This window comes from Mus caroli, unplaced genomic scaffold (genome assembly GCF_978045245.1).
Source record: "Mus caroli unplaced genomic scaffold, Mus_caroli_1 scaffold_6, whole genome shotgun sequence".
Lineage (NCBI taxonomy): Eukaryota > Metazoa > Chordata > Mammalia > Rodentia > Muridae > Mus > Mus caroli.
This window is the reverse complement of record NW_028227261.1, coordinates 73,188,224-73,213,437: the sequence shown is the minus strand read 5'-3', so window position 1 is coordinate 73,213,437 and position 25,214 is coordinate 73,188,224. Positions and strand designations below refer to the sequence as shown.

General features: G+C 40.5%; 1 protein-coding gene across 4 annotated transcripts in view; it reads right to left on the bottom strand.

Annotated features, from left to right (window-relative positions):
- The window catches only part of Nfib (nuclear factor I B), a 215,511-nt gene that overhangs the window by 74,299 nt on the left and 115,998 nt on the right, over positions 1-25,214 (bottom strand). For all 4 annotated transcript variants that reach the window (XM_021160526.3, XM_021160527.3, XM_029476292.2 and 1 more), the window contains exon 3: positions 18,547-18,600. In XM_021160526.3, coding sequence (XP_021016185.1) covers positions 18,547-18,600 — 54 coding nt within the window. The remainder of the gene's footprint in view (positions 1-18,546; positions 18,601-25,214) is intronic.

Here is a 25,214-nt window from a genome sequence, read left to right as displayed (position 1 = left end):
AAAAGAAAAATCTCCGGTATTTACAGACTCGGACAGTGCTGGGTATATTTTTAGTATTTCCTTCCAGTTCATAAAACTTTCTCCTGCATGTCTAATACATATAATTATGTGGTTTTATAAAAATTAAAACAAAATTTATTTAAACATATCCATATGCTAAAATTTTCCTTTTGATGTCCTGTCCTTTCCTGTTCCAGAAGCATGGTTTCTATGACTACACTGCATACTTGATATGACCATTCTCTTGGTCATTCTCTTACTGTTTGGCATTTTAGGTTATTTCCTTTTTTTTTTATTTTTGGTTTTCGAGACAGGGTTTCTCTGTGTAGCCTTGGCTGTCCTGGAACTCACTCTGTAGACCAGGCTGGACTCAAACTCAGAAATCCGCCTGTCTCTGCCTCCCAAGAGCTGGGATTAAAGGCGTGCACCACCATCGCCCAGCTTATTTCCCATTTTTAACAAATACTATAAACAGCAGCACCACTAAGATCCTCATGCACAAATCTTTGTCAGCAACTCCCATGATTCCCTTTGGCTGGAATTCTCAGAAGATGGCTTACCAGGTCAAAGAATATTCTCTCCCAAAGCTCTTGCTCAAAACTACCCAGCTGCTCTCTATGAAGGTTTCTGCCCAGTTAGATCCCCCCCTCCTCGGGCACACTGCAAGCTTGCCACCCCAGCACGGCTTGTCTTTAACTGTGGCAAGTTGATCTGAGCACAACATCTCAGCAGGGATACTGTAATTTCCATTTACTTCATTAGGAAAACTGGATTTATTTTCCGGGGTGGGGGAGGGGGGGACGACAGATACATATGTATTATTTCTTTGTCAAGAACTTTGAAAACAGAGCTTTTGGAAAAACAAAAGGAATATAACCCAGACAAAAGTCAAACACTAAAAGTATGTAAACCAGGAGTGTACTAACAGGAACATTTATGCTGAATATTACTTCTAAACTATTGCAGAGAAAGACATTTCTGTGAATATTTTTCTTGTCATTTGAATAAAGCCTTACTAATCTTCCCCACTTAATATTTTTCTCTGAATACAATGGGCCTTTGGCTTATCAAACTGCTATGAGACAACAATGATCCCTTCCATGATTCGCAGATGCTCTATGGTACTAGAATTATGATCCATGTTCATCAAGGAAGACAGTTCTGTCCACTTAGTGATAAACCAGTTCCCTCTGAGTTTTCTGTGTGTGTTTGGAGGAGCACTGTAGCAACTTTGTTCCTGTGAAATTATCATACCAGAGTGATGGGGACGCATCACAAAACGGGCCGGAAGACAAAACAACGCCTGGCTTGAAGCCTGGCTTGAGAGAAGTTCCTAAAGGTTTAGGGGAAACTCCCTGATGAAATCATCTTCTAGCCTGTGTGTGTTTCTCAGACAAAACTGTGTGGAAAACTGACTTGTTTTCTACTTCTGGGATAATTTCTATATTCAAAATTATATATGATAGAGCCCTATCTTGTCCACTGCCTTGACCTTTCCAAGGCAAATGTTGGGAACAGTGTTTAGTGAATGGAGACATAAATCTTTACAAAGATGCTTTTTTTTAAAATTAGAATTCAGTCTCAGTCTATAGTCAAGATTCATATCCTAAAATTCTGATCTTAATTTTTTTGTGTGGTATCAGAGAATCAATAGGGCTGCACGTATGGTACAAAAGTGTACCACCAAGCTATGTCCCTACCCTGCTAATAAAATTAACTTAGAATTAAGATTATCCTTAAATATCAATTCTGAGTAGTGACTGAATTAAGAAGTCAGAACACAAATATACAATTTTATATTCACTCCAGGAAATTCTTCACTGTTTGAGAAGAGGTATTTTATAGTAACTAATGTGCCCTTGATTTGCATAGTGTAGCACAGTGTATATGTTCCTTCTCTCTCGTCTGTGGAAGTGGAAGATATGTCTCCCTCTAAAGCAAAGAAACTTAGTTCAGTAGTGGTGGTGGCTCCGGTCACTTATGTGACACACTAAAGCAGGTTCTCTACTCCATATTTTTCTTCTCTGAGCACAGAGGAAATCTGTGCAAAAGCATGTCCCATGCACATATGATAGTATGAAGCACAGGTACACAGAGAGAGACAGAGAGAGACAGACAGTCAGACAGACAGACAGAGACAGAGAGAAAGAGAGAGACAGAGAGAAATAGTAGTAAATATTTAATATAAAGTTAACAGAAAACAGAAGAGGAATGTGATTGAGGTATTAAAAGAAATGGAAAAACTTGTACTAAGTACAAAGCAAAATAGAAGGCATAAAATATGTTAATGGGTAGAACAGTGTAAGTAATTCACAAACTCCACATAAGTACAATACTGGAAGAGTTAGTACAGCTCTTCCAGAAACTAGCATATCTATTAACCAGACTATTTCATGCAAATGTATGCAAATTGTTCTGTATTGCCATACCCTTGGAGCTTTCAAACAAGTTGATCGCATCCTCAACTACAACTTTAGCAAATCCTTAAAAGTGGAGGCTTCTCTAGGTCATACTGTTTCATCTTTGAGAAACAAAATTGACAATAGAAAAGAAATGAGTAATTCTTGTGAAATACTTTGGAATTAATAAACAATGGACTACACAGAAAACCCAAAGAGAACTTACAAACTACACTGAAAGCAACAAAAAGTAAGAGAGCAAGAACACTCTTTACCATCCAAACATCAAATCCATCTGAGGGGAAAAACAAAACTGTCGTGGACTTAAGTAGAGTTTCTGGATGTTCTTACTGAACCTTGGGGGGGGGGGGTACAATGGCAGGGTGAACACAAATCCACTTTTGCAACACAGAGCCAGCGCTCAGCACGAGCCAGCTCTACTGCAAAGGAATACAGATACTCCACCGTTCGTCTGCTGATGACTTTGATAATGAGGCAGATGAGGATAAAGAACGGATGATCTTAAAATAATGAAATTAAAGCCAAAATGCAAATTGCATAGAAAAATCCATTTAAAAAGAGAAGGAGGGGGTGAGATGGCCCAGTGGTGATGAGATTCTATTCCTAGGACCTACGTAGTGCCTCATGGCTGTCTGTAACTCCAGTGCCAGGGAACCCAACACTCTCCTCGAGCACCAAACACAGAGTGGTATACAGACATGCAAACAGGCAAAATACCCAAATATATACAATATTTTTTTTTAAGAAAAGAGAGATATTATGGTGATAAAGAAAGAACGAAAAATAATTTCTTGGAAAGAACAAAAGGAAAAAAAAAAACTTATTTGCAAGGCTGGCTAAGAAAACGCACCAGCTCGGCAAGGAGACATAAACATGGAAGCTGACTTGGGAGAGGATCGCACATAAAACTGACCACAGCTTTGAAAGCCCAAATGAGCAATTACTTGGTAAAATAAAAGTAACCAAAATTGCAAAGAACTGGAAACCCTGAAACAGAGCAATTATCCTTAGTGCAGTTTCCCAACATTTGCTCAACTGTAACCACCTGGGGATCCTAAACCCAGTGAAAGCTTGGACTCCAACCTCAATCACTCTGACTTAATTCCTTTGAGGTGAGACCTGGACAGGAGAGAGTGCTACATTCCCCACAAGAAACTCAGATGTGTAGCAGTTTGGGAACCACTCTGTTAGCGATGCACCAAACAGCAGAAAGCAAGGCTCTGGTGCATGTCAGAGCCCATACAACTGCAGGATGCCCTGGGAATTAGAATCTGTGGGTGATCTGGGTGCACTTCAGGATATGGCCACTCCAGACAGAACAGATAGGTGACTGAACCTTAAATAACATCAGGTCCAGATGGGTACACAGCTGGAGAGAGTTTGGTGTCACACTAGGCCAGGCCTTAGGAAACAGTGACAAATCTGAAGACTAATGTCACTTACTCTTTTCTGAGACTAGCAGACTTAAGTTCTTAGATGCTTCACCTCCTTCATGAATCCCCAAGTGAATAAGCCAATAAAAAAGCTCCAGTCTACACAAGTGCAACCTTATGAGCCCTGTGTGAAACGTCCTCAATGGAATATAGCTGTGCCATCCAAGGGACAAGTACTGCGTCACCAGTAAGGCCCATGACTGAGTAGTCTGCTATCTGAAAACTTAAGGAATAGACACTCCCGTGACCACATCAAGATCCTGAAAGTTCACTTCACGGCAAAGAGCGGCTTTACTGAATCTCTAAAAAGAGACAGCAGGTCTGCCATTCCTTGGTTCTCTCCCCCCACCCCCAACCCCCTCCTATTTTCAGTTCTTAAAAATGTAATCTGGAGATCAGTCAACTGCAAAAAGACGCAGACTATATGACTTCACATGCACGAGTGATATAGAACAGTAAGGCTGGTAAAGTAGAACCATTGTCAGGGGCTGGGGAGCAATGGGTAGAGTTTAGCCTTGCAAAATGATGAAGTTCTCAAGAATGTGTCTATGATGAAGGGAACACACTTATCACTACTAAATTGCATAACGGAAAAGCTTTTAGGAGCGTATACTTTATGTTCTGTATATTTTTGCCACAATTTTAAATACGTAACTTGGAATCTGTAACCACAATATGACTATGCTCAAAAATCAGTAATCTTCACATCGGCATTTATGTTTGTAATACTGTTTGCAGTAATTATCAAGGACAACTCACAATCAATCCGATGGCTAATCTTTATCCTTGTATATATAGGAACTCAACATTTTTGAGTTATCTCTACTACCTCTCTGACATTTTTAAAAATTGAATTGTTGCCAGCTGGAATGGGTTTTCAGGGGGGAAATTATGACAAAGCATAGATAATTTTAGAGGGCCACAAACAAAAGTGAATTTGTTTCTGTTGCCTTTGAACACAAAACTTTAATGCAAACGCTTTTTTTCGAGTAATTTTAAATATCCCCTGACTGTCTTCTAGCATTTCATTTTGAAAAACAGAAATATGCAGATAACTCTGTAGTCATCTAGGGTGATCAAAAGATTTTCTGCTTCAGCTTTGAAATATAAACATTTCCACTGAATATATTCAGTCGCTGATCTCTTTCCATGACTGTGGACTAGATATAGTTAGCTATCCAGACCCACATAATTAAGTCATTCTTAGCTCATACAAATTTTCCTCATTCGTCTTCAATTCTATTTTGTTTTCTATAATGCTGATTTTTCTACAAAGGTGGCATAAATGAGTTTGAAGTTTTCTCATCTTCCACCATCCATTATTTAAACGTTTTAATCCTTTGCTTTTAAGAGCAAATAACTTGAGTTAGTTTTCTGTGTCTACGACCACCTCCCCCAGGCTGGGTGTCTGCCTGCCAGTTATAGATTTTAATAGCATGAAAACAACTTCTTTTACTATTTTTTACATCTTACATGGTTCCATGTTTATTCAAACTGTATATTTTTTGGTTCATTTATCATGCAAGTCCTTCCATATGAATAAACTGCTCTTCCTTTTTCCCTCGTTTCTCATATTCACAGACACACTTTTCTAGATGGCACTAATACATTCTTTCTTCGGTTTTTTTTTTTTTCATCAAGGGCCTATTAGTGTGGTTGTTTTCATTTAACCTTATCCAGACTTTGGGTTTGGACTTGGTGCAGTGTGTGGCTTTCTGTTGGCTACCTAAGCAGAGTCTTTAATCTGGGCTGAGTGCAAGGATGTTGAATGAGCAGAAGCAGATCTGGAATCCCGTCTCCTCACTCAGAGACTCAGCCAAGATTACTCACTTTTACAAAATAGTAACAATAATGATGATGACGATGCAAATAATAGTTAACATTTATTGAGTGTTAATTATATACCAGGCTTTGGGCACTTCAGGTTCTACCTCATCCTTAACGAGCAGGCTGGCCATTGGTTGTTGTAATTGTTGCTGTTTTGATGACAATGATGAAGGCGATGATGTTTATGACTTCGAATACTTACAATTCTTACCCCCCCCCCAAAAGCACTAAACTCAGAGTTAAGAAGATTAAATAAGAAAATGTGTTAAAATACTCCAGGTGGGTGAATAATTACTAGAGAAGCAGTGACTTATTACTAGTAGTCATCAAAGTTTCCAGGAACAGCTCCCAGGATTCTAAGAGAAGGAGTTGGATTCTGCGTTCTCCCTTCCCACCACCTAAGTGACATTCTACCAGGTGACCATGCTGACAATGAAGCCATACAAGAATGACTATGCAAGGGCTAGGGAAATGGCTCAGCAATTATGAGCACTGGTCTAGAGGACTTGGGGTCAATTGCTAGCATTTATACATTGGCTCACAATCATGTGTTAACTCCAGTTCCAGTTTATCTTGTACATAAAGTGGCCAGATTTTCAGAACAGAGTACTGTTCCTACTCCCGTGAAAATCATCACCAGAGAATTAGATACACTCAGCAGAGCCTGGAAGGTCTCTGAAGATCCCAGCTACTACAGGATATCACTTGTTTGTCTGGCTCCTTCTCCAATGTTATCTTTGTTTTTGTTTTTGTTTTTGTTTTTTGAGACAGGGTTTCTCTGTATAGCCCTGGCTGTCCTGGAACACACTTTGTAGACCAGGCTGGCCTTGAACTCAGAAATCCACCTGCCTCTGCCTCCCAAGTGCTGGGGTTTAAAGGCGTGCGCCACCACCACCGCCCGGCCTCCGATGTTATCTTACCAGAAGGATCTTCCTTTTGTGAGCATGCAAAGTATGGCAAGATTGCGGTCCGTTCTCTCTGGGTTAGTAAGTAAAAGCACAAAAGAGTAAAGAAGACCTCTCCACAATTCATTTGACTGGGAGGAAAGAAACTCTTTAAGCCTAGATTCTGAATCAAGGATTTTATCAGCCCCACATCTCTCAATCGGCCTCCTCCTGCACAGTCCTGACTGGGGTGCAGTTTACCTACAAGGCAAAGGATTGCTACTCATATCCCCACAGAAATGCCTGAGTTTTCTGGCTGAGGCCTGGCACTGTGCCTGGGCTTATACTGTTGAACATATATGGTCTGATCCTCCATGTCACAAGCCTTGAGCACTGCAAAGTACAATCTCTGGCCAGGCTCAGATACCTTAGTAAAGAGAAGCTTACGAAAGAATGTAATAATAATCGCAAGGCGTTCAGAACTCACCGACGGGAGTAGATTGTTGATAGCAATGTGCTAAGCACTATTACTGTAAAATGAAGAAAGGAGAGTCTGAAGAAGTCTATCATGGAGGGAGTCGCAGGGTGCAGACATCCTAGATACTAACTATGGGTGGAAGAACACAGACAAGAGACATGGAAAGCCTGAAGAGCTGTTTTATGATGGTCAAGATCTTCAGTGGAGCCGGGCATGGTGGCGTACACCTTTAATCCCAGCACTTGGGAGGCAGAGGAAGGCGGATTTCTGAGTTTGAGGCCACCTTGGTCTACAGAGTGAGTTCCAGTACAGACAGGGCTACACAGAGAAACCCTGTCTCAGAAAGGAAAAAAAAAAAAAAAAAAAGAACTTCAGTTGAGCCTAGTGTGAGGCCTTGGCAGCAGAAGGAAAAAAATGGAATAATACATTTTACACATTACTAGGAGAAGGAGAACCTGCAACCCATGTCAGAGGGTTAGACCCAAGGCAAAACCATAAGCTATTGAGGTCAGGAAGTTATTATAATGACTTAGATGAACTAATTAAAGTGAAAATATTTGCTAATAAACACACATTATAATTTAGCACCAATTATCTTCTTTTGAAAAGACGTTGCTTATTTTCTTTTAATTAAGAGTAATGCCCCGAAGGTCTGGAGCCTCTGCACTCAGTCATGTACCCATTCATTCATTCCTCTGTCTTTTCCTCTACATGCTGGGTCTTAAACATTCCTAGCCACTTCCCCCTCTCTGAGTGAAGGGCAACAGTCTGTGTGTGTGGGTGGGTGGGGGACTCCTGGATATCACCTAGGACTGCTGAGACAAAAAAAAAAACCAGCAGAATGCTTCATTGTGCTGCACAAGAAAAATCCTGCTTGGCTAGAGAGTAGTTAAGTTAGGAATGTGAGAACAGAAAATTAAAGATCCACTGCACAAAAGACAATCTACAAAATAACCAGGAACAGCAGCAATTGACAAAACATCATGGTATTGACAAGTATATTTGGTGTGTGTGTGTGTGTGTGTGTGTGTGTGTGTGTGTATGTATGTATGTACAGATATATGTGTGTATCTGTCTGTGTATATGTGCAGTTCTGTACATGTCTGTGTGTATCTGTGGGTTTATCCATATGTATGTATTTGTGTGTCTGTGTGCTTGTGTGTATGTGTCTGTGTGTGTTTATCTGTATATTTGTGTGTATGTATGTATGTATGTATGCATGTGTGTCTGTGTGTATGTTTGTGTGTGTGTCTATCTGTGTTTGGGTGCGTATGTATCTGTGTGTAAGTCTGTTGGCATGTGTTCATGCACGTGTGTGTTCGTGAGTATGAGCATGGGAATAGAGGCCATAGGTCAGTCTAAAGATGTCTCCCTCTATCACTCTCTACTGTGCATTTTGAGACAAGGTTTCTCATAGAACTTGGCTTGCAAGCCCAGGGAACTCTGGGACTCTGCCTGTCTCCACTCCTCCAGGACTAAGGTTCTAGGTGCACGCGCACACTACACACTCTCTTTTCACACAAGTACTAGGGATCCAATCTCCTGTCTTCACACTTGCACAGTAGGCAGTAACAGCCCTGCATTTGATTTAACTGATAATCCAAAGGTGAAACCTAAAAGTCAGACGGGATGGCTGTTGTCTCTCTCCTGAATACCAGGGGGACATGGGTATGCCACAGGATGGGGTGGGGGAAGGCAGACGGGGCGGGACCGTGGAGACATGAAACAATCCAAGTCCAAAATATATAGGGAAATCCCCTTAATGGGCTAATAATCATACAGCAAAACAAGAATTTGGTCCTATTGCAGCTTTATTAAACAAAAATCTAAAAGGGCAAGGTCTCTGAAACTTAGTTTATGTCAAATATCCCCCTCCCCAAAAAATTCTTAACAACTTTGAAAAACAAAACCTTCTAAATTATTCAAGTTTCTTTGGCATTGTTAGTTAAAAGCAAGACTCAAATTGTCAAGGATAAGTCCTGGCTTAAATTATTTCATGTGGTGTCATGGGTAAAAGAAAGAAAAAGGAGAGACTCTGGTAGAGCTGCCCGGCATCCTAAAATGCACTTTTTAAGCCTGTAAGGCAGAGAGAACATAGCACTTTAGTAGTGAGAGGTCCACATGTGCGACCATGCATTCTGCCTGTGCCACATTACAGGACGCATCCCCCTTTCCACACCAGGGCTGCCACCGTGCCCTGGGTAGGCTACAGAGAACAGGAAGCTGCACCTTCCTAGACTTCAGAGACTGCAACCAGCCTAGAGAGAGCCCACTCTGCACCACAGAACTGCCTGCACATCCCAGCTGTGAGGAGGAAAATGGTTTGCATTATTAATTCAGAGTTGCAAACTAGAAAGGTAGTGCTTAGAAATCCACAGAGAGAGGAAAGGAAAGTTAAGTTGAGAAGAGATTTTAGACACAGGCAGTCACTGTGAGAGGAATACAGACTACTTGGCTGAATCATTATAACAGTGCCCTGAGGTCCAGGCACAACCTAACCTCAGGTCACTTTTGACTTTTGCTTGGGAATTCTGACTCTCCGTGGGAACCAAGACATTCAACAATGAAAGAAAAATACATTCCAGCAACAGCTCTTAAAATTTAACAAACTGCAATGTCTTGATGTCAAGCCTTCTGGGAAGTTTTCTTCCTGAACTAGGGACAGTGTAAGCTGAGTGCCTTCATCAGTATATTAAAACACTTTCTAGAAGATTTCACCTCAGTGATGCTGGTCTCTTCTTAATCACTATAAATTTCTTAGCTCCAGCTAACCAGCATCAATAGTGCCTACATCAGAATATTATATTTTTATTCAGAATCTATGTTGCATGGCTACTTAATTTTAGACACTACAAGACCCTTAACACGGTTAAAATTAAAACAAACAACAACAACAACAACAACAACAACAAAATAACTTGAATAACTAAGACTAGCCCCTGAACCAACCTGTCCTCTCTCTTACTACATGGTAGAAAGACAATATTTTCTCATTTACTTAAGTTATACTGGGGCTAAGTGACAAGTCTCAACCTGAATTGTTCAATAATGAGTTGGCATGTAAAATAATATGGAGTGAGGAAGGGACAGGTGATTCTGGGCAATGGGACATGATGCAGTAGGGGGAGCCTGTTTTCCAGTTGACCTGATCCCACTTCCTAGAGATTAATCACCCCTCCCTAAACTCATCTGGTTATGCACCTCCCCCACCACCACCACAAGCTCACCCTAATTATAATTATGCCCTCCCCTATGCTCGCCCTAATTACATCCTCGCTGGCCCAAGCTCCACTCTCATCATCCTCCATTGGCTCACTTCTGATACCATCCCCACCCCGACCCCTACACACAGTATAGCCTACAGACTGTGTGTGGTGATAAATGGGGGAAAGTATTGGTCCTGTATTAAAATTACATCCAAATAAAGTTGTGATCCATGGGGGAAAACTGATTAAAGCTACATCTGCCAGTAACTACTTGGGACTTCATAGTGGTCCTTTCAGCTCTCACACGGGTTTGATAAGGAAGGGAAAGAAGTTGGACAACAATCTCTAAGTACTCACACATGAACTTTTGATGAACAATATTTCTATGATAACTTTATACTAGATTAGAGTGGTATAGTCATCATGGAAAAATTATCTATTAGACGAGACATGTAAACAGGCTGGGAGGATAAAGCTGTGAATGGAGTAGATACAGAGGTACCCAGTCGTGTCTGGGAAAATCCCACAGGATGCATGAAAGAGTCTGGACGGCTAAGGTGAGCACAGGTTTGCAGTGGGGCTCCTGAAGCCGTGGCATTGGACAGAGCTCACCAGCTAATGATGTGGGGGTAAAAGCAGGAGGTGGGGGGACTGGGTACTGAGCAGCATCTAACAGAATAGTCCTTAACCTTCCGAATGCTAGGACCCTTTAATACAGTTCATGTGGTGGCGATCCCCAACCACACATTTATTTCATTGCTACTTCACAACTGTAATCTTGCTACTGTTACGACTCATACTGTAAAAATTTGATATTCGGGATATCTGCAAGCCCCAAAGGGGTCATGACCCAGCGGTTGAGAATTTGCTGATCTAAAACTACGTGAGGAACTCAGTGTTGTATGCAGCGAGCTTCTAAACCATGTTCATGCTTCATGACAGATTCGTGCGTAGGGTTAGAGAAAAGAAGCACAGGAAAGAAGAGGCAATTGCAAGGATTCAGGCAAAAAATCTTGCTCAGAGACTGTGGTGGTTTCGATGGGAGTGGCTTTGGTAAACTGATGAGTTTGAATGCTTGCTTTGCAGCCGGTAGAACTCTTTAGGAAGGATTATGAAGTGTGGCTTTGTTGGAGAGGGTGCGTCACTACCTATGAGCTCTGAGGATTAAAAAGCCTATGCCATTCCCAGTAAGTCACCCCACTCTCTGTCTCATGCTTGGGGATCAGATATAAGCTCTCAACTACTGCCTCTGTACCATGCTGGCAGGCCTGCTGCTAGGCTCCTTTGCCATGATGGCCACAGACTCTATAACCCTCCGGAACTGTGAACCTCAAATTAAATGCTTTCTTTTGTAAGTTCCCTGGGCCAGAGTGTCTTTTCACATCTCAAGCTAAAGTAACAGAATTGAGAACTCAGTACCCAAGGAAGAATATATAGGTAAAAGGGAGTTATTCCTAAGAAAGTTACAAGTTTCCCCGAGCAAAAGTGACTGGGGATGTTCTAAAAGAACTAAGAAACTATCAAGCCTACTAAGTCTGATGAATTTAATTTTGAAAATGTTACATCTGAGCTACCCATGAGACATGTCCGGAATCAAGTTTAACCTATTGTTGGAAACAAAGGTCTGAGACATTAGAAGAGGAATCTGCTCCAAAGACATACCTTTGGCCAAACTAAGAGAGAGAGAATGCAGGCTGAAAATGCATAGGAGGTACCAAAAACACAGAAGCCTAAGGCAAAAGTTCTCATTAAGAAAAATGTCGTTATAAAAACTTAAGAAAACACCAATTCCTGGACTTCTAACAGAGGTATTACTTTCAAAATGAAGAGGCAAGTTTTAAACAGAGTACACTCAAATCAACAATACTCCAGAATATCAGCCAGCCATGGTGGTTCACACCTGTAATCCCAGCACTTGGTGGCTGATATGGGAAGCTAGCTATTAGAGTCTGTCACAAAGAAAACAAGACAAAGCACATGTAAGCTGGCACAGAATGGAAAGGAACCACTTGGGGCCAGCTCCTAAAAAGCCATGAGTTCAAGAGACTCAACGAGAATGCAAGCCTAGGTAAAAAGTTGATGGCTTTTCCTGTCCAGTCGGTACAAGGAAGAGAGGAGCCTCTGGTTGGGGAGGCTTATCTAAAGGACAAGGCACAGGTCTTTAGTAAGAGTCAACAGGGAAAAAAAGAGATATATAGACAGACAAGGTTTAAGGGGAATGGAAAAACCAGTGGCTTCAGGAGGTAGGAACATCACAGGGAAGCAACCGGGGAGAAAAATATTGATACAATGTCAATGTGATGGTCTAAGAAAAATATTGATACAATGTCAATGTGATGGTCTAACAGATAGTCTTGCCAGGGGAAAAGTTGCCCAATCCCCAAAGAGATGATAGGACCTATTCTCATGGCAATAGCAAGAGCTATGCAATAAAGTCAGTGTCCCTGACTTTCAATGCCAAAACACATGCAACAGACTCACCATCTAAAAACTCCAATTCTAGCCGATCATGAACCTGAAAGCATCTGCTTCTTTTGCCTCCATTATAAAACCCACCCCAGCCTTGCCTGGTCTACTCTCCCACTCTACCTCACTTCTTTCTCCCTGTATCTTTACTCTGCTTTTGATATCCAGGAAGTACAGAACAAAAAATACATATTTATTTCCAGATCGAACAGCTCTTTCTATGCTGGAGAAAGAGCATAACTTAAAAAAATCAACTACACTCATTTTTATGAAACATGTGCAATTATCCAGGTGTTCTGTGCAGATAGCCAAGTTACTAAGAAGTTGGCTGAACCATACAGTCTCCTCATGACCTCAAGATGATTGAAAAGGACAGAGCTTGATTCAGGAGAGAAATGTCAATTTATGTCTTATGTTCTTCCCACCCTTCATGCTCCTCACAATGGGTAGAAATGCTGTTCCACAACTTTGAACTAAAACAATTCAGTTGAAGCAGTAAACAAAATGTAATCCTCAGTATATATAAAATACTGTATATGCTAACCAACAAAACTTGGGAAGAATAAGAATTAAGTGAAATTCATATTTTTTTAAAAGTCTACAGCATTTAGCCTAGTATCTGGCACAAAATAGATGCTGATGAAGTATCTACCAGATGGAATTTTTCCTTATGGCCAGTTCAGAAATTCTTGAGTTGCTAAGGATACTCAGTGTGGAATGATATAGATTCCCAAATTCCCAAGGGAAGATGAAGGCTTCCACTCCTTGTTTTAGCCCACTCAAACCAAGAACCTCATTGTCGAGAGTGTAATATTTAATCCTGAGCTTGATAGCTGGTGGTAACTGATATTATTTGTGCCTGATAAAGTAAGTGATTGAGTGAATGTAGAACCAGAGAGACTCTTTCTCTTGGGGCCTCATGGGATAGCTCTAAATTATCTTTCTTTTAGAAAATTAACTATTACAAGCAACCAGACCAACTTCATAGTATAGGCTTGGCTTGGTGCCAACTGCTATGCACACCAACTTTTGAAGAGTGGGTTACATCTAAAAACCCAGAATGTAGCCTATAAAAATTAGTAGTTGGGGGCTAGACCTCTTTGGGGATTTTTCAGAATATATTGTGAACAAACACTTCCCTCATCTGCTTGTTCTTTGTCCTCAATCCTGAACTACTTTTAAATATGTAAAGACTTTATTAAGTGTAATGTTTCCAAATAAGTGAGAAGAAAATGAAATATGTTTCTGAAGCAAATCCAAGGAAAAAAAAATCCTTTGATTTTTGACTGGCACAGATCTAATTTTTAAATTACTTAAAAGCTTTCCCTATCTTCAGGTATTAACTGCTGCTAACTGTTCATTTCAGGGTCTTTCTCGTTATTCTTTTGTGAACAGAAAGCTCGTTTATAGCTTGTTGAACATTATACTATACCAAAGTTTAATGCTATTCATCAGTATTATTAAACAATATATTTTCAGCCATTTAAAAAACTTGACTGGCAGAAATAAATGAGGATATGAAAACGAGTAAGTACGAACTTTTAAACAGTGGGTTCTAATTTTAAATATCAAAGGAAGGCTCCTTTTTCTTAGGTAGTGGGAGTCTAAAAAACGATCTGTTCATGAGAATAGCAAAGAGAAATGCTTTAGGATTTCAACAGCCATTAGAGAGTGTTGTGTACACTCCAAAATCCAAGGTTTAAAACACAGAGTGAAAGGTTAGGGAACATGGGCCCCAGTGATCCCAGAAGGTGCCTCGTATCAATTCAGATGCTGAGCTATCTTCTCAGGCAGTACTAAATGGTTCTTGATAGATTTGTGGCTCTCCTGTGATGACTTCAATGGGGGGGGGGGGGATCTACAAAATACCTTTGGGGAATGAACAACTTGCAAATTTGTATGACTCAAACAATTTCTTACATGAAAGCATTCACAACTCCATTACTATAGCTGACAGAGATTCTTCATGTGATTTAATTAGTCATTTCTATCCTTGCTATGGAGAAGAGATTCAAGGTGGCTGACTTAAGGTCACACAAGATATGGCTTCAAGGCTCATATAATGATATAATGTCAAGACACATGCAAATATCAACACACATACACACACACACACACACACATACACACACCAACAAAGTACACACTCTGGCAAAAAAGAAAGGATATTAAACTGTACATCCATTCGTTCCAAACTGGAAAATTCTGGCTAATGAAATGTGAAACACTTTAAAAAGTTACATCTGAAAATGTATGGGACTTGCTCTAGGGTTCAACATTTCTTTACTGCTCTACCAACCAAGGGAACATCCCACCAAACTGCAGCCTTCTTGAACTACAAACTGACACATCAACTTGGAACAAAGCCCAAATTAATCTTCCAGATTCCTGTTTTCTCTTGATTTCCTCCCACCCTGAAGTAAGCAGGTGATTCAGTTGGGAAAGCTAAAAGACCACAGAGCAAGGAATATAGCTACAAGGCAACATAGCAAAGCCAGGCTAAATTCAAAAGACGATGCATTGCAAATCAGAGCAAAACCTAAAGTTCCAAATAGATTGAGGAACTTCCATAAAGGCTATTTAAATCCTCTTCTAAATTACAAGCACCAAGAAATCACTTAAATCCTTTAAAAGGGACAAATACTAAATATCCCTTCCCTTTCGTTGCTTGTGCTTAAACACTAATCCCAAATGAAAAGCATGAATTCTGAAATAAAGACTCATTTATCTGTCAAGGTACATAGTCCAGTGTGAAGGACACCAGGGTTAGCAAGAGTGGAAAGGGGGGGTGGGGGGCAGGGATGAAGAACAAAGTATAATGGCATGTGTGAAACTGCTCTAATAAAAACCAATTAGTTGTATATTAACTATTTTTTAGAAAGTAAATATTTAAAAATACTGTATATTACAAAACAGAAGTTCAGAATCAGGAAGGTAGTAGAACCTCTGTCAGATAGCCAATCAAAGTGGAGAAGCCGGCAGATGGTCAACAGATACATAAGAGCACTGGGTGGGAGACCACCTTCATGTCAATGGTCAGGAACAGACTCCATGAGCTGCTATGACACCTCTTTCTAAGTTGCTGGGAACCACGCACTGTCATAAACAGTGGCTAACCCTATGATTTCCATATCTCCTAGTGGAAATCCTGCTGCAACACACAGGCAATGGAAGCCACCATCTGCAGAAGCCCAGCTTCTCATGGAAACAAGGGGATGATCAGTAGCCACGAACGTGGCGCTAGTCTGAATTTTCCAATAAACAGACTTCGTGCACCTCCTGAGATGTTAAATCTCTGTGTGAAGATTTTATAGTTCAACCAAGGTCAGACAGAACTAAGAGATGAAGACAGTCAGTGTCCTAGGACAGTTCTGAGCCACCAATGCCTAGGTTGCTGATCAGGTTTATTCTGGCTGACTACAAGACAAGAACTTTGATAAATTCAGGTCTCTTGTATTTAAAATTGAAAACTATTACTTACTTCCAAAAGCCTGGTTTATTTCAAAATATTGCAGAACATATTTTTGCTCTTATCAAGAACATAATTCTTATAATGTTAAGAAATATCATTTCAAAACAAAATGAAAATTTCTTACCAAGATCTATAATAATATTCATATGATGATATGCAAAAAGCATGCTAAATGATGGATGTTCCTTAATTGTCAAAGAAAATTCCAATTTTAATTTAAACTACTTCAATTGTATTCTAACATCTTAACTTTTGACAGTTATCAAAATTAAATCTCCCCCAAGGAAACATAAAAGTGGGAGAAAATAATGTGTTCTACCTAGTTTCAGTTTGCTTTACAAAAGCAGAAAAATTAGGAGACTATGTGGTATGCAGCAAAAGTAAAATTTAACCAACCTTCTAGACAAATACTAAAAATGCAATCCTGCCATTACATAAGCACACAAAGGTCACCTGCCTGGCTCTGCCCAGCTCCAGAAAACATCATTTGGGTGAGCTTCTGCACATGCTCAGAGCAGACAGCATTTGGGTGAGCCTCTGCACATGCTCAGAGCAGACAACATTTGAGAGAGCCTCTGCACATGCTCAGAAAAGCACTTCTTATTCACTACTTCATTAATTCCAATCAAGTTGTTCAGATGCAAATAGCACAGCCTTTGTTTAGTCTGGCTTTTAAGGCTTACCAGCCCTTTTCTCCTGAAGATATTTTCCTCCCTTTCCTTTCCTTTCCTTTCCTTTCCTTTCCTTTCCTTTCCTTTCCTTTCCTTTCCTTTCCTTTCCTTTCCTTTCCTTTCCTTTCCTTTCCTTTCCTTCCTTTCCTTTCCTTTCCTTTCCTTTCCTTTCCTTTTTCCTCTCCTCTCCTCTCCTCTCCTTTTCTTTCTTTCTTTCTTTCTTTCTTTCTTTCTTTCTTTCTTTCTTTCTTCCTTCCTTCCTTTCTTTCTTTCTTTCTTTTTTTGTAAACTGTGTAGAGGTTTTTTAAAGGTTTATTCTTTTAATTTAAATATTTTATGCTCTGCTCACAGTTTGTAGCATTAGAAAGTTTATCAACTAAAATCAATTCAGTGTAAATTTAAAATATACTAGTGCTTTTTGTCGGAGAATATAATATGTATTAAATTAATACTTTCACCTTTGGAGTATATAACATTGAATTAGTATTTTCATCATCAGAGTATACAATATTTTCTAAACAGTACAATTTTAAGAAGAATATTACTTAAAGTGTATATAGAAAAGTAAATTTTCTAAGAAAAACATGGATGTAAGTTTCAAAACGAAGAAATTTTTTTGGATTTTGGCTTTTACTAAAAATATGGATAGCCATGTCTCTCTACAGTAATATTATGAGCAAATAGTCTATTTTCCTGAAATTTGGGGATACTTGAGGTATTTCAGCTTCTTATTAGCCAGGCATCAGGATTTCAAAGCAATTGAGGGCCTGAGAAACTTCAGTTCTGACTTTTTGCACTGTGTGCTTTATTATAATGAAATGGCAGGTGAGGGTTTTTTTTTTTTGGAGAGACTGAGGGGAGGTGTGGCTATTTGGGGTTTATTGTGTTTTGCTTTGTTTTGTTTTGTTTTGTTTTGTTTTGTTTTGTTTTGTTAAGAATATCTTTAGAACATTCTTTTAACAAAATCACAGATACAATTAAAATTTTATGATAATGGAAACTTGAAATTCTTCTTTATGCTAATTTTACATGATTTTCTCATGGAAAAAAAACAAAAACAAACAAACAAACAAACAAAAACTTCTTATAATCCAAAGTAGAATGCTGCATGTTGAGAGTGTGGAGAAGAACTCCCCAGTACAGGTAAAATGCATGTAGTCAGGTTCAGGTCTGAAACTAAAGACCAGACACACCTTACACTGAAGACTGGGAATCAAACATCCTGCAAAAACCACTTTATAAAAACCATTCAGTAGAAACTTTCTTAAAACACAGTGGATAAACTATAAAAGAACAGAAATTACCAGATTTTTGTTTGGGGGAAGTCTGGGGGCAGGGAATGTTTATTTTAAAAATGATTAAAAGGTGTTTAGCTTTTCAAATGCCTAAAACATAAAGCTAAGCATGTGTTTGAATCAGCTTCTAAGGATACCAAAAAATATAAATAAATAAATAAATAAATAAATAAATAAATAAATAAAATGATCTCGCCGCTCAGGTGAACAAAGATGGCTGCGGTGGGAAGCCGTTCCCGCTGTTGCAGAGGCCTCCACACAATCACATCTTGTCCCAATCCGACTGCCTGCCAGAACAAGACAGGCAGCTGACCAATTATGGGTGTTGATCTATACAGGGCCCCTTTGTTCTCCAACAATGTCAGGGTGCACACGTCCGGGGACACATATTTACCTGGAGGATTCTTGGCAGGATCACTGTGGCTTGGACTTCCTGATTGTCCAGAATCTGTAAAGAAATCACAGAATATGTTTTCTTTTTAATTTGTTATGAAAGAATTTCACAATACTTAGTAGAACTTTAAAAAAAAATTTAAGGTACAACAATGAGGTGAAGTGTTTAAATAAAGTATACTTTCCCAAGCTGTTCCATAGGAACATTTTATTCACCAACCTAGATAAATGTCTATACATATTTCTTCTCAAAGGGAACAATTACTGGCCTATAATGCTTTGAGGGTGGAGGAAGGTTTGCCTGCAATGAGAGGTCTGGCCACAAAGCCACTAAAACCGTTTGAAGGTTAGGCAAATAGCAAGGCCAGATAGTAGAAATCTGAAATAAAGCAGATACTGTCCCTTAAAAGATACAATCTAAAAATAATTAAGAATGCTTTTAAAAAACCCAAGACTATGCATTTCTTCAGAGAGTAAAAGACAGAGAAACAAGAGCCGTCTCGTCTGGGTTTTCACAGGCAGGTTCAGCTATCCACTCCAGTAATCCCCCAACCTACTGGATCCCGGCCCAGTTCTGCCTGCATCCCATAATAGCAATCGATTTGCAAACACCAGGAAAAGCATAAATTACTAGGTAGAAAACCAACATGGCTTTGCGGAGAGCAAATTGTTGGATCAATTTAATCTCCATCTGCGAGATACAGGCAGGCTCTTAGATAAGGTGGAAGGGACGGCCACCTTCATTTCAGAGCAGCTCTGTCCTATGTCATTCCTTACCAACACCACAGAAAGGGCTCAGAGGACAGGCACTGTCAGCCAGTGTGCCTGTCCTAACCCATTTACGGTGCTGTGTTTGGCTTGATCCTCTACCTCCATGAACCCTCTGCATTTATCTGCGTCATCTGGCCTGGGTTCTTACACACTTACTGGCAGGGAGTTGCTATGAAATCTTTTATTGGCTCTAGCACAGAGGTTTTGTCTCCATAGCTACACCACACTAGGAAAGAAGGGGCAGAGAGCCTGTCTACCTCTTTGTCTTCCTGGGGCCGTTCATGGCGTGAACACACTAGGCTTGCAGTATATGCCAGAGAAATGGATGGCACAGATTCAGCAGCCTTCACTGCTTGCCTACAAAAAGGCAATTTTGAGCACAATAGTGAATCTCAACAAAATGTGGTACTGGTGGTGTCACCAACTGCCATAAACTCATAAGTCTCTTCCTCAAAACCTTGCCCTTATACTTGAAGCAAGGAAGGGATTAAATTAATCAGAAAAGCAGACTCCTTTTGTTGTTGATCAAGCTCCGTGGTTATGCCAGGAAAGTGGTTAACATACTACAACTGCTCTTCAATTCTAAAGGTCGGAACACCCTGCTAGTCTATGCCTGTATAAAACTTGGTTATTCATTTCCACCTTTGACTCCTGCTTCCTAGGTCAGACTTAATAGTGAAGAAGAATATAATCATCCCTCTATCCCATTTCCCTTTTTTCCCTTTGCTCTACAGTAAATTTCATGAAAACAGCACGGTTATTTTTGTGATTCCCACAATGACCTTCACCAGGATTCTGACTTCACAAAATGGAGGAAAAGAAACTGGAAAGATCTGATTGCACTGGCTGGCTTCTCCTGCAGCAGAAGCCAGTTCTCTTCTCCAAGATCTTTTACTTTTTTTTTTTTTTTTTTTTTTTTTGTGGAATTGAGGCAAGACTGACATTTATAAATTAAGTGAAGAATGTTGTTGCTGTTATTATTGTTGCTGTTGTTGTTGTTGTTCCTTTGAAAGAGAAGGCCACACTGGCCACTTTTCAAACTAAGAGTGTAACAGTTGCAATGAAGTGTTAAAACTGTTTCGTTTCGTTACCGCCCCTGCTGTTTCAGCTTTGTCCTCACCTCTTGTCTAGTACATAAGTTACCTAAGAGTTTATCTTTCCAAGGGAGTCTAACCTGTTGAGATTCCTACTTACAGGGTCAGACTCAGAGGCCAGACTCTCCATAGTTTTTCTATTTCCTCTCTGGAGCTCCTTAACGCGTACACACTGTCCAACAAGAAGTGTTGTACAACAAGAAGAAACAGCAAGAAGGGAAAAGACTGCAGCTGTCCTACACAGGCAAGCGGCAGGGCAGCCTCACACTAGAAGCCATGGACTTTAAACGGGAGCCTTATCATGTTTGGCTACAATGTCTGCAAAATGTCACCCCTCACCTCCATTGCCTCTACTGCTAAACTTCTGTCCAGTAGAATAAAGACCAGTGTCTCTCCCCGAGAATCTGCTTACTTGCCAGGATGCATCCTTCATGTCCACAGTGTCACACGCCCCACTGGGACAGCCTTTCTCACCCTGCCCCTCCCCTTCTTATGTGTGTTAAAAGTTACACTCTCCTCTCATTTCCAAAAACTGTACATCTGTGTCTTCAAGAAAAAAAAAATCACTATTCACTCTAGAAAAAAAAAAACCAACACTATTTGCTTAGAAAAAAATCACTATGGACACCATAAGATTTGGGAGAAAGCTGAATAATTTTGTCACAAGCTTGCTTTCTACAATGAACTGGTGTTTGCTGCCCCTTGCCCCCAGTAACAGGTTTTCTTTCATACTACAAAATATGTACCATCTCACCAAGCCAAATAGCAAATACTGTGCCCCCAAAAGACAGATAAGGGTCCCAGAGAGGGCAAGCGACACCCTTACTCTTCATACTATGAACTCTAACACTGCAGTCCCCTCGGATGTCACCTTAGATCAGACACTTAATTCCAACTGCAGGAGAGGGAAGTAACCAGGGAGCCATAGTTGGCAGAGAACCCAAGAATGAACTGTTATTGTGGTTGACTTCAGAGAAGGAATTTTTCAGACCACATCTAAAACCCCGCAAATCACCACCCAGGTCAAATTACTCCAGTCTCAAAAGTTTCATTAACTACTTCCATCTCTCTCTCTCCCTCTCCCTCTCCCTCTCCCTCTCCCTCTCCTTCTCCCTCCCCCCCCCCCCCGTGTGTGTGTGTGTGTAAGGAAGGTTATGCTATACTGAATACTAGCTCTGTTCCTCTCGAGTCATGTGATCCTGTACAAAATCAGTTAGCTTGTAGAACCTTGCCCCTTAATCATAAAAACTACAATAATATGATCTACCTCAAAATCTCTGGAAAGATTGTGCCATACCAAGCATGGAGCCCTACCTAGTTCAGCTACATCCTACACCATCAAAACACAAGAGATATTATTAACAAAATGGGCACATTAAAATGTGTAAGATTTTTAAGTGGACTAAGCCTCAGGAAGAAAAAGAAAAAAGGAGGAAGATAAGTTCTCTCCACAGTGATGTAGCACCTAGAAGTATCTATGCTGGGTCTGTGACCCCATGCCAAAGTGTTCTAGTCAGTACCTTTGTCCCTGGCCCCTGAGGTGGCAGGTGGTGTCATAGCCGTGCCCTGAGCTCTTGGGAGAGACCATGCTCTAGATGGAAATACAAGAAGCTGGCAAAATTGCCTTCCTGGAGGCTTAAGCCGTTAAGGGACAAGGATGGCAGGAATAGGGTTAGGAGCTGCCCAGAGCACTGTTTTGAGTCCAGGAAGATTTTGATGCCACAACAAAGAAAATGGTGAACCTAGAAGGTGGCCAACCAGTCTCCCCACTTTCTCCCCACCTTTTATTCTCTACTTCTTGATATGACTCTATATTTTCTATATTTCTTCTCCTTTGGGCTTGACTCAACATAATTTTTGAGGCAAAATCGACCTAGTATGACTTCCTTCTGAAATTCTCTAGGAGTCTTCACGATGGATCTCACAGTCCAGCTGAAAGGACCCTTCTGCCTCAGCCTCCTTGGTGTCAGGGATTCCAAGTGTGAACAGGCCACCCAGCTCTCTCTGCTCACAAGTGCAAATCTAACCATGCTGTTTATTCTTTTGGGAAGAAGGCAACTGAAGGGAGGAGATCTCTAAACTGTGGTTTTTACCGTGGCCACTCCTGGAGCTCCTTCATGGCCTACACAGCCACGAGCCAGAGCTTTTGCTCTCCTGTGAAAGGCAGCCTGACTAGTCTTGCTCCTCTAACATAAGCTCACCTAAGGAGGTGATCCGCTCTGGCAGAAGACCCGAGAGTACTGTTCTAAAGCACTTGTGCTGAGTGGTGCCAGTGTGCCATATTTAGACACCTTGCTTCTGACAGTCTGATGCAACCTTGAAATTGCACAAAGCCAAGTGATCCTACAGCAGATTAAATGTTTCTGGGAACCTAACCTGATCTTCCCCCAAATTCCCTTCTCACTGCCATTTATCAGCACATCCCAAGTCATTTGAAGAATTAAAAAAAAAAAAAATCAAAACAAAAGCATGTCTTCAATATCTGTTGAAATTTTCGTTACTATCATCTGAAGCTTGTTCACTACCGGGTATGCTAAAGAGACGTGGTTCTGAGTCAAGTTTATGGTCCATCCCCACCACCAAGCTACAAAAATGACTTTTAGATAACCTGTCCACGTCTGGTAAAAGTTAGGCTAATATAGTTATGGTGATAGTCAATAACTATGGTGAGAAATGATTTTCACCAAGCAGTAACTTTCTGGCATGACTAACTGCTACTCTCTGTGGTGGGCAGATCACTAAGGACCATGGCTCTTAAACAACAGTAAGTAAGAAACCAAGAGCACCTTCAAATCAGAAGCTCAGCAGTGTTTGACACATAGTAACGCTTGGTGTATTTCTATTCGGTTCATAATGACTACAAACATTCATCTATTTATCTGTTTATTTAGTGTGTGTGCATGAGATCAAACGACATGCACATGTGTGTAGGTCAGAGACTATCTTTTGTAGAGTCGATCTCCCCTATTATAGGAGCTCTGGGGTTTGAACTCAGGTCACCAGGTTTGTGCCACAAGTACTTTTATCCCCTGAGACATCTTGCCAGCACTAAATATTGTGTTGTTTGAAGAAAAGAATATATGTATCATATTTCTTCTTAAAGCTCTGAAGTGACCCAATGTTCTAGGGATACACAGATTAAGACCTTGGGGATGGAGGAATGGGAAGAGCAGATAGGGAGCATCAAGTCACAGTCACATAAGAAGGCAGGGCTACTAGAGGGACAGTGACAGACCACTCAGAAAGCAGGAAGGGAGAGCTGTGAATGTTTTCACCATAAAGAAATGCAAACTAGGAAAGAGACATGTCAAAACTGAATTAAATATTACAAAATGGATACATGTGGTAACATATTCATAGTATACCCCCACAAATACATAAAACTCATACATTTGTGTATATTAGCTTCCACATTAATTTCAACTAAAATATTAATTCACTTCCATAAAAGTAAGTATACATTAAAAAAAATAGCAGCTTGATTCTCCTTAGGGAAGGGGACCAAGGTCACATCACAAAAAAACCCTAACTCTTGGAAGAATATCATAAGAACTCTCCACCCAGGAGTTGGTAGGGTACTTTAAACCCAGCACTCAGGAGGCAGAGGCAGGCAGATCTCTGTGTTCAAGTCAGCCTGGTCTATAGAGCGAGTTCCAGGACAGTCAGAGCTACACAGAGAAACCCTGTCGCAAATATAAATAGAGATAGTGTGACAGGGCCTGAGTGTGCCGATATACATATAGTAAATACTTTACTCTGCTTCAGAGATGATCTTTATAAAACTCCAAACTGACTGTGCTAAACCTTTGTGTTCCACGTAACTACAAAAGAGCTCAAAAGGTTTTAATATGCACCTTGACTTGACCTCTGCTAATACTGAGCCGTATGTCCCCCTGCTCATGCTCATGTCTCCCTGCATTCCACATGGGAGCCTGAACCTATAATGTCACTCACCCCTTTGCTAATTCTGACATCCTCATGATCAGTCATCCTTTTTGAGTATCTGATCAATGTTTGGCTTATTTGTTGCCTGATCTCTCAATGTTTGGGTGAATACTGATAATGCTTAGTGAAACCCAATGCCCAGAGAACAGATGGAGTGTGACATTTAGATGTGTGTCACAGGCCATTCCATGCTGACAGAAGATTACCTAAGGTTGAAGGGAGGGAGACACAGAAGCCATTCCCACAAATCCGGATCAGGTGAGAGTACAGTTTCCTCACTTCTAGATGGGACAATTGAGTAGAGGAGCAGGGAGGAGCCCCATGAGTACTTCCATCAATAATTCTTATTGGCTCTCACCAACAATGGGAAACAAGGATGGGTTGGGATCAGAAAGCAAGAATGGGAGCCAAGGAAAGCCTGGACCTAAAAACTCCCAAGAAAATTTCCAGGAACTCCTTTCTTCTTAAGCTCAAGCACCACCAAGCAAAAACAAACAAACAAACAAAAAGCCTGCTCTTGGGTGTGGTGTCACATGTTTGTAAATCCCCCATCCCAGACAAAGATAAGACACACAGCCTGCCTGCACTACAGAACAAGTTCAAGGCCAGCCTGGGATGAGCACCAAGGTCCTGTCTGAGAGAATGAGAAAGAAGCATACAAACATGCATACAGGCAAATGCTCATATGCATAAAATACAATAAATAAGTCATCTGTTTTAAAAAATTAAAAAGAATGAAAAACAAGAATGTAGAGACTGGATTTGAGAAGGACAACTTCAATTTAAGGTCATTTTGGCAAAAAGAGGAGACAGACCAAGCGAGGTAAATTATAGGCACTCTTCCGGCTCTAAAATTATA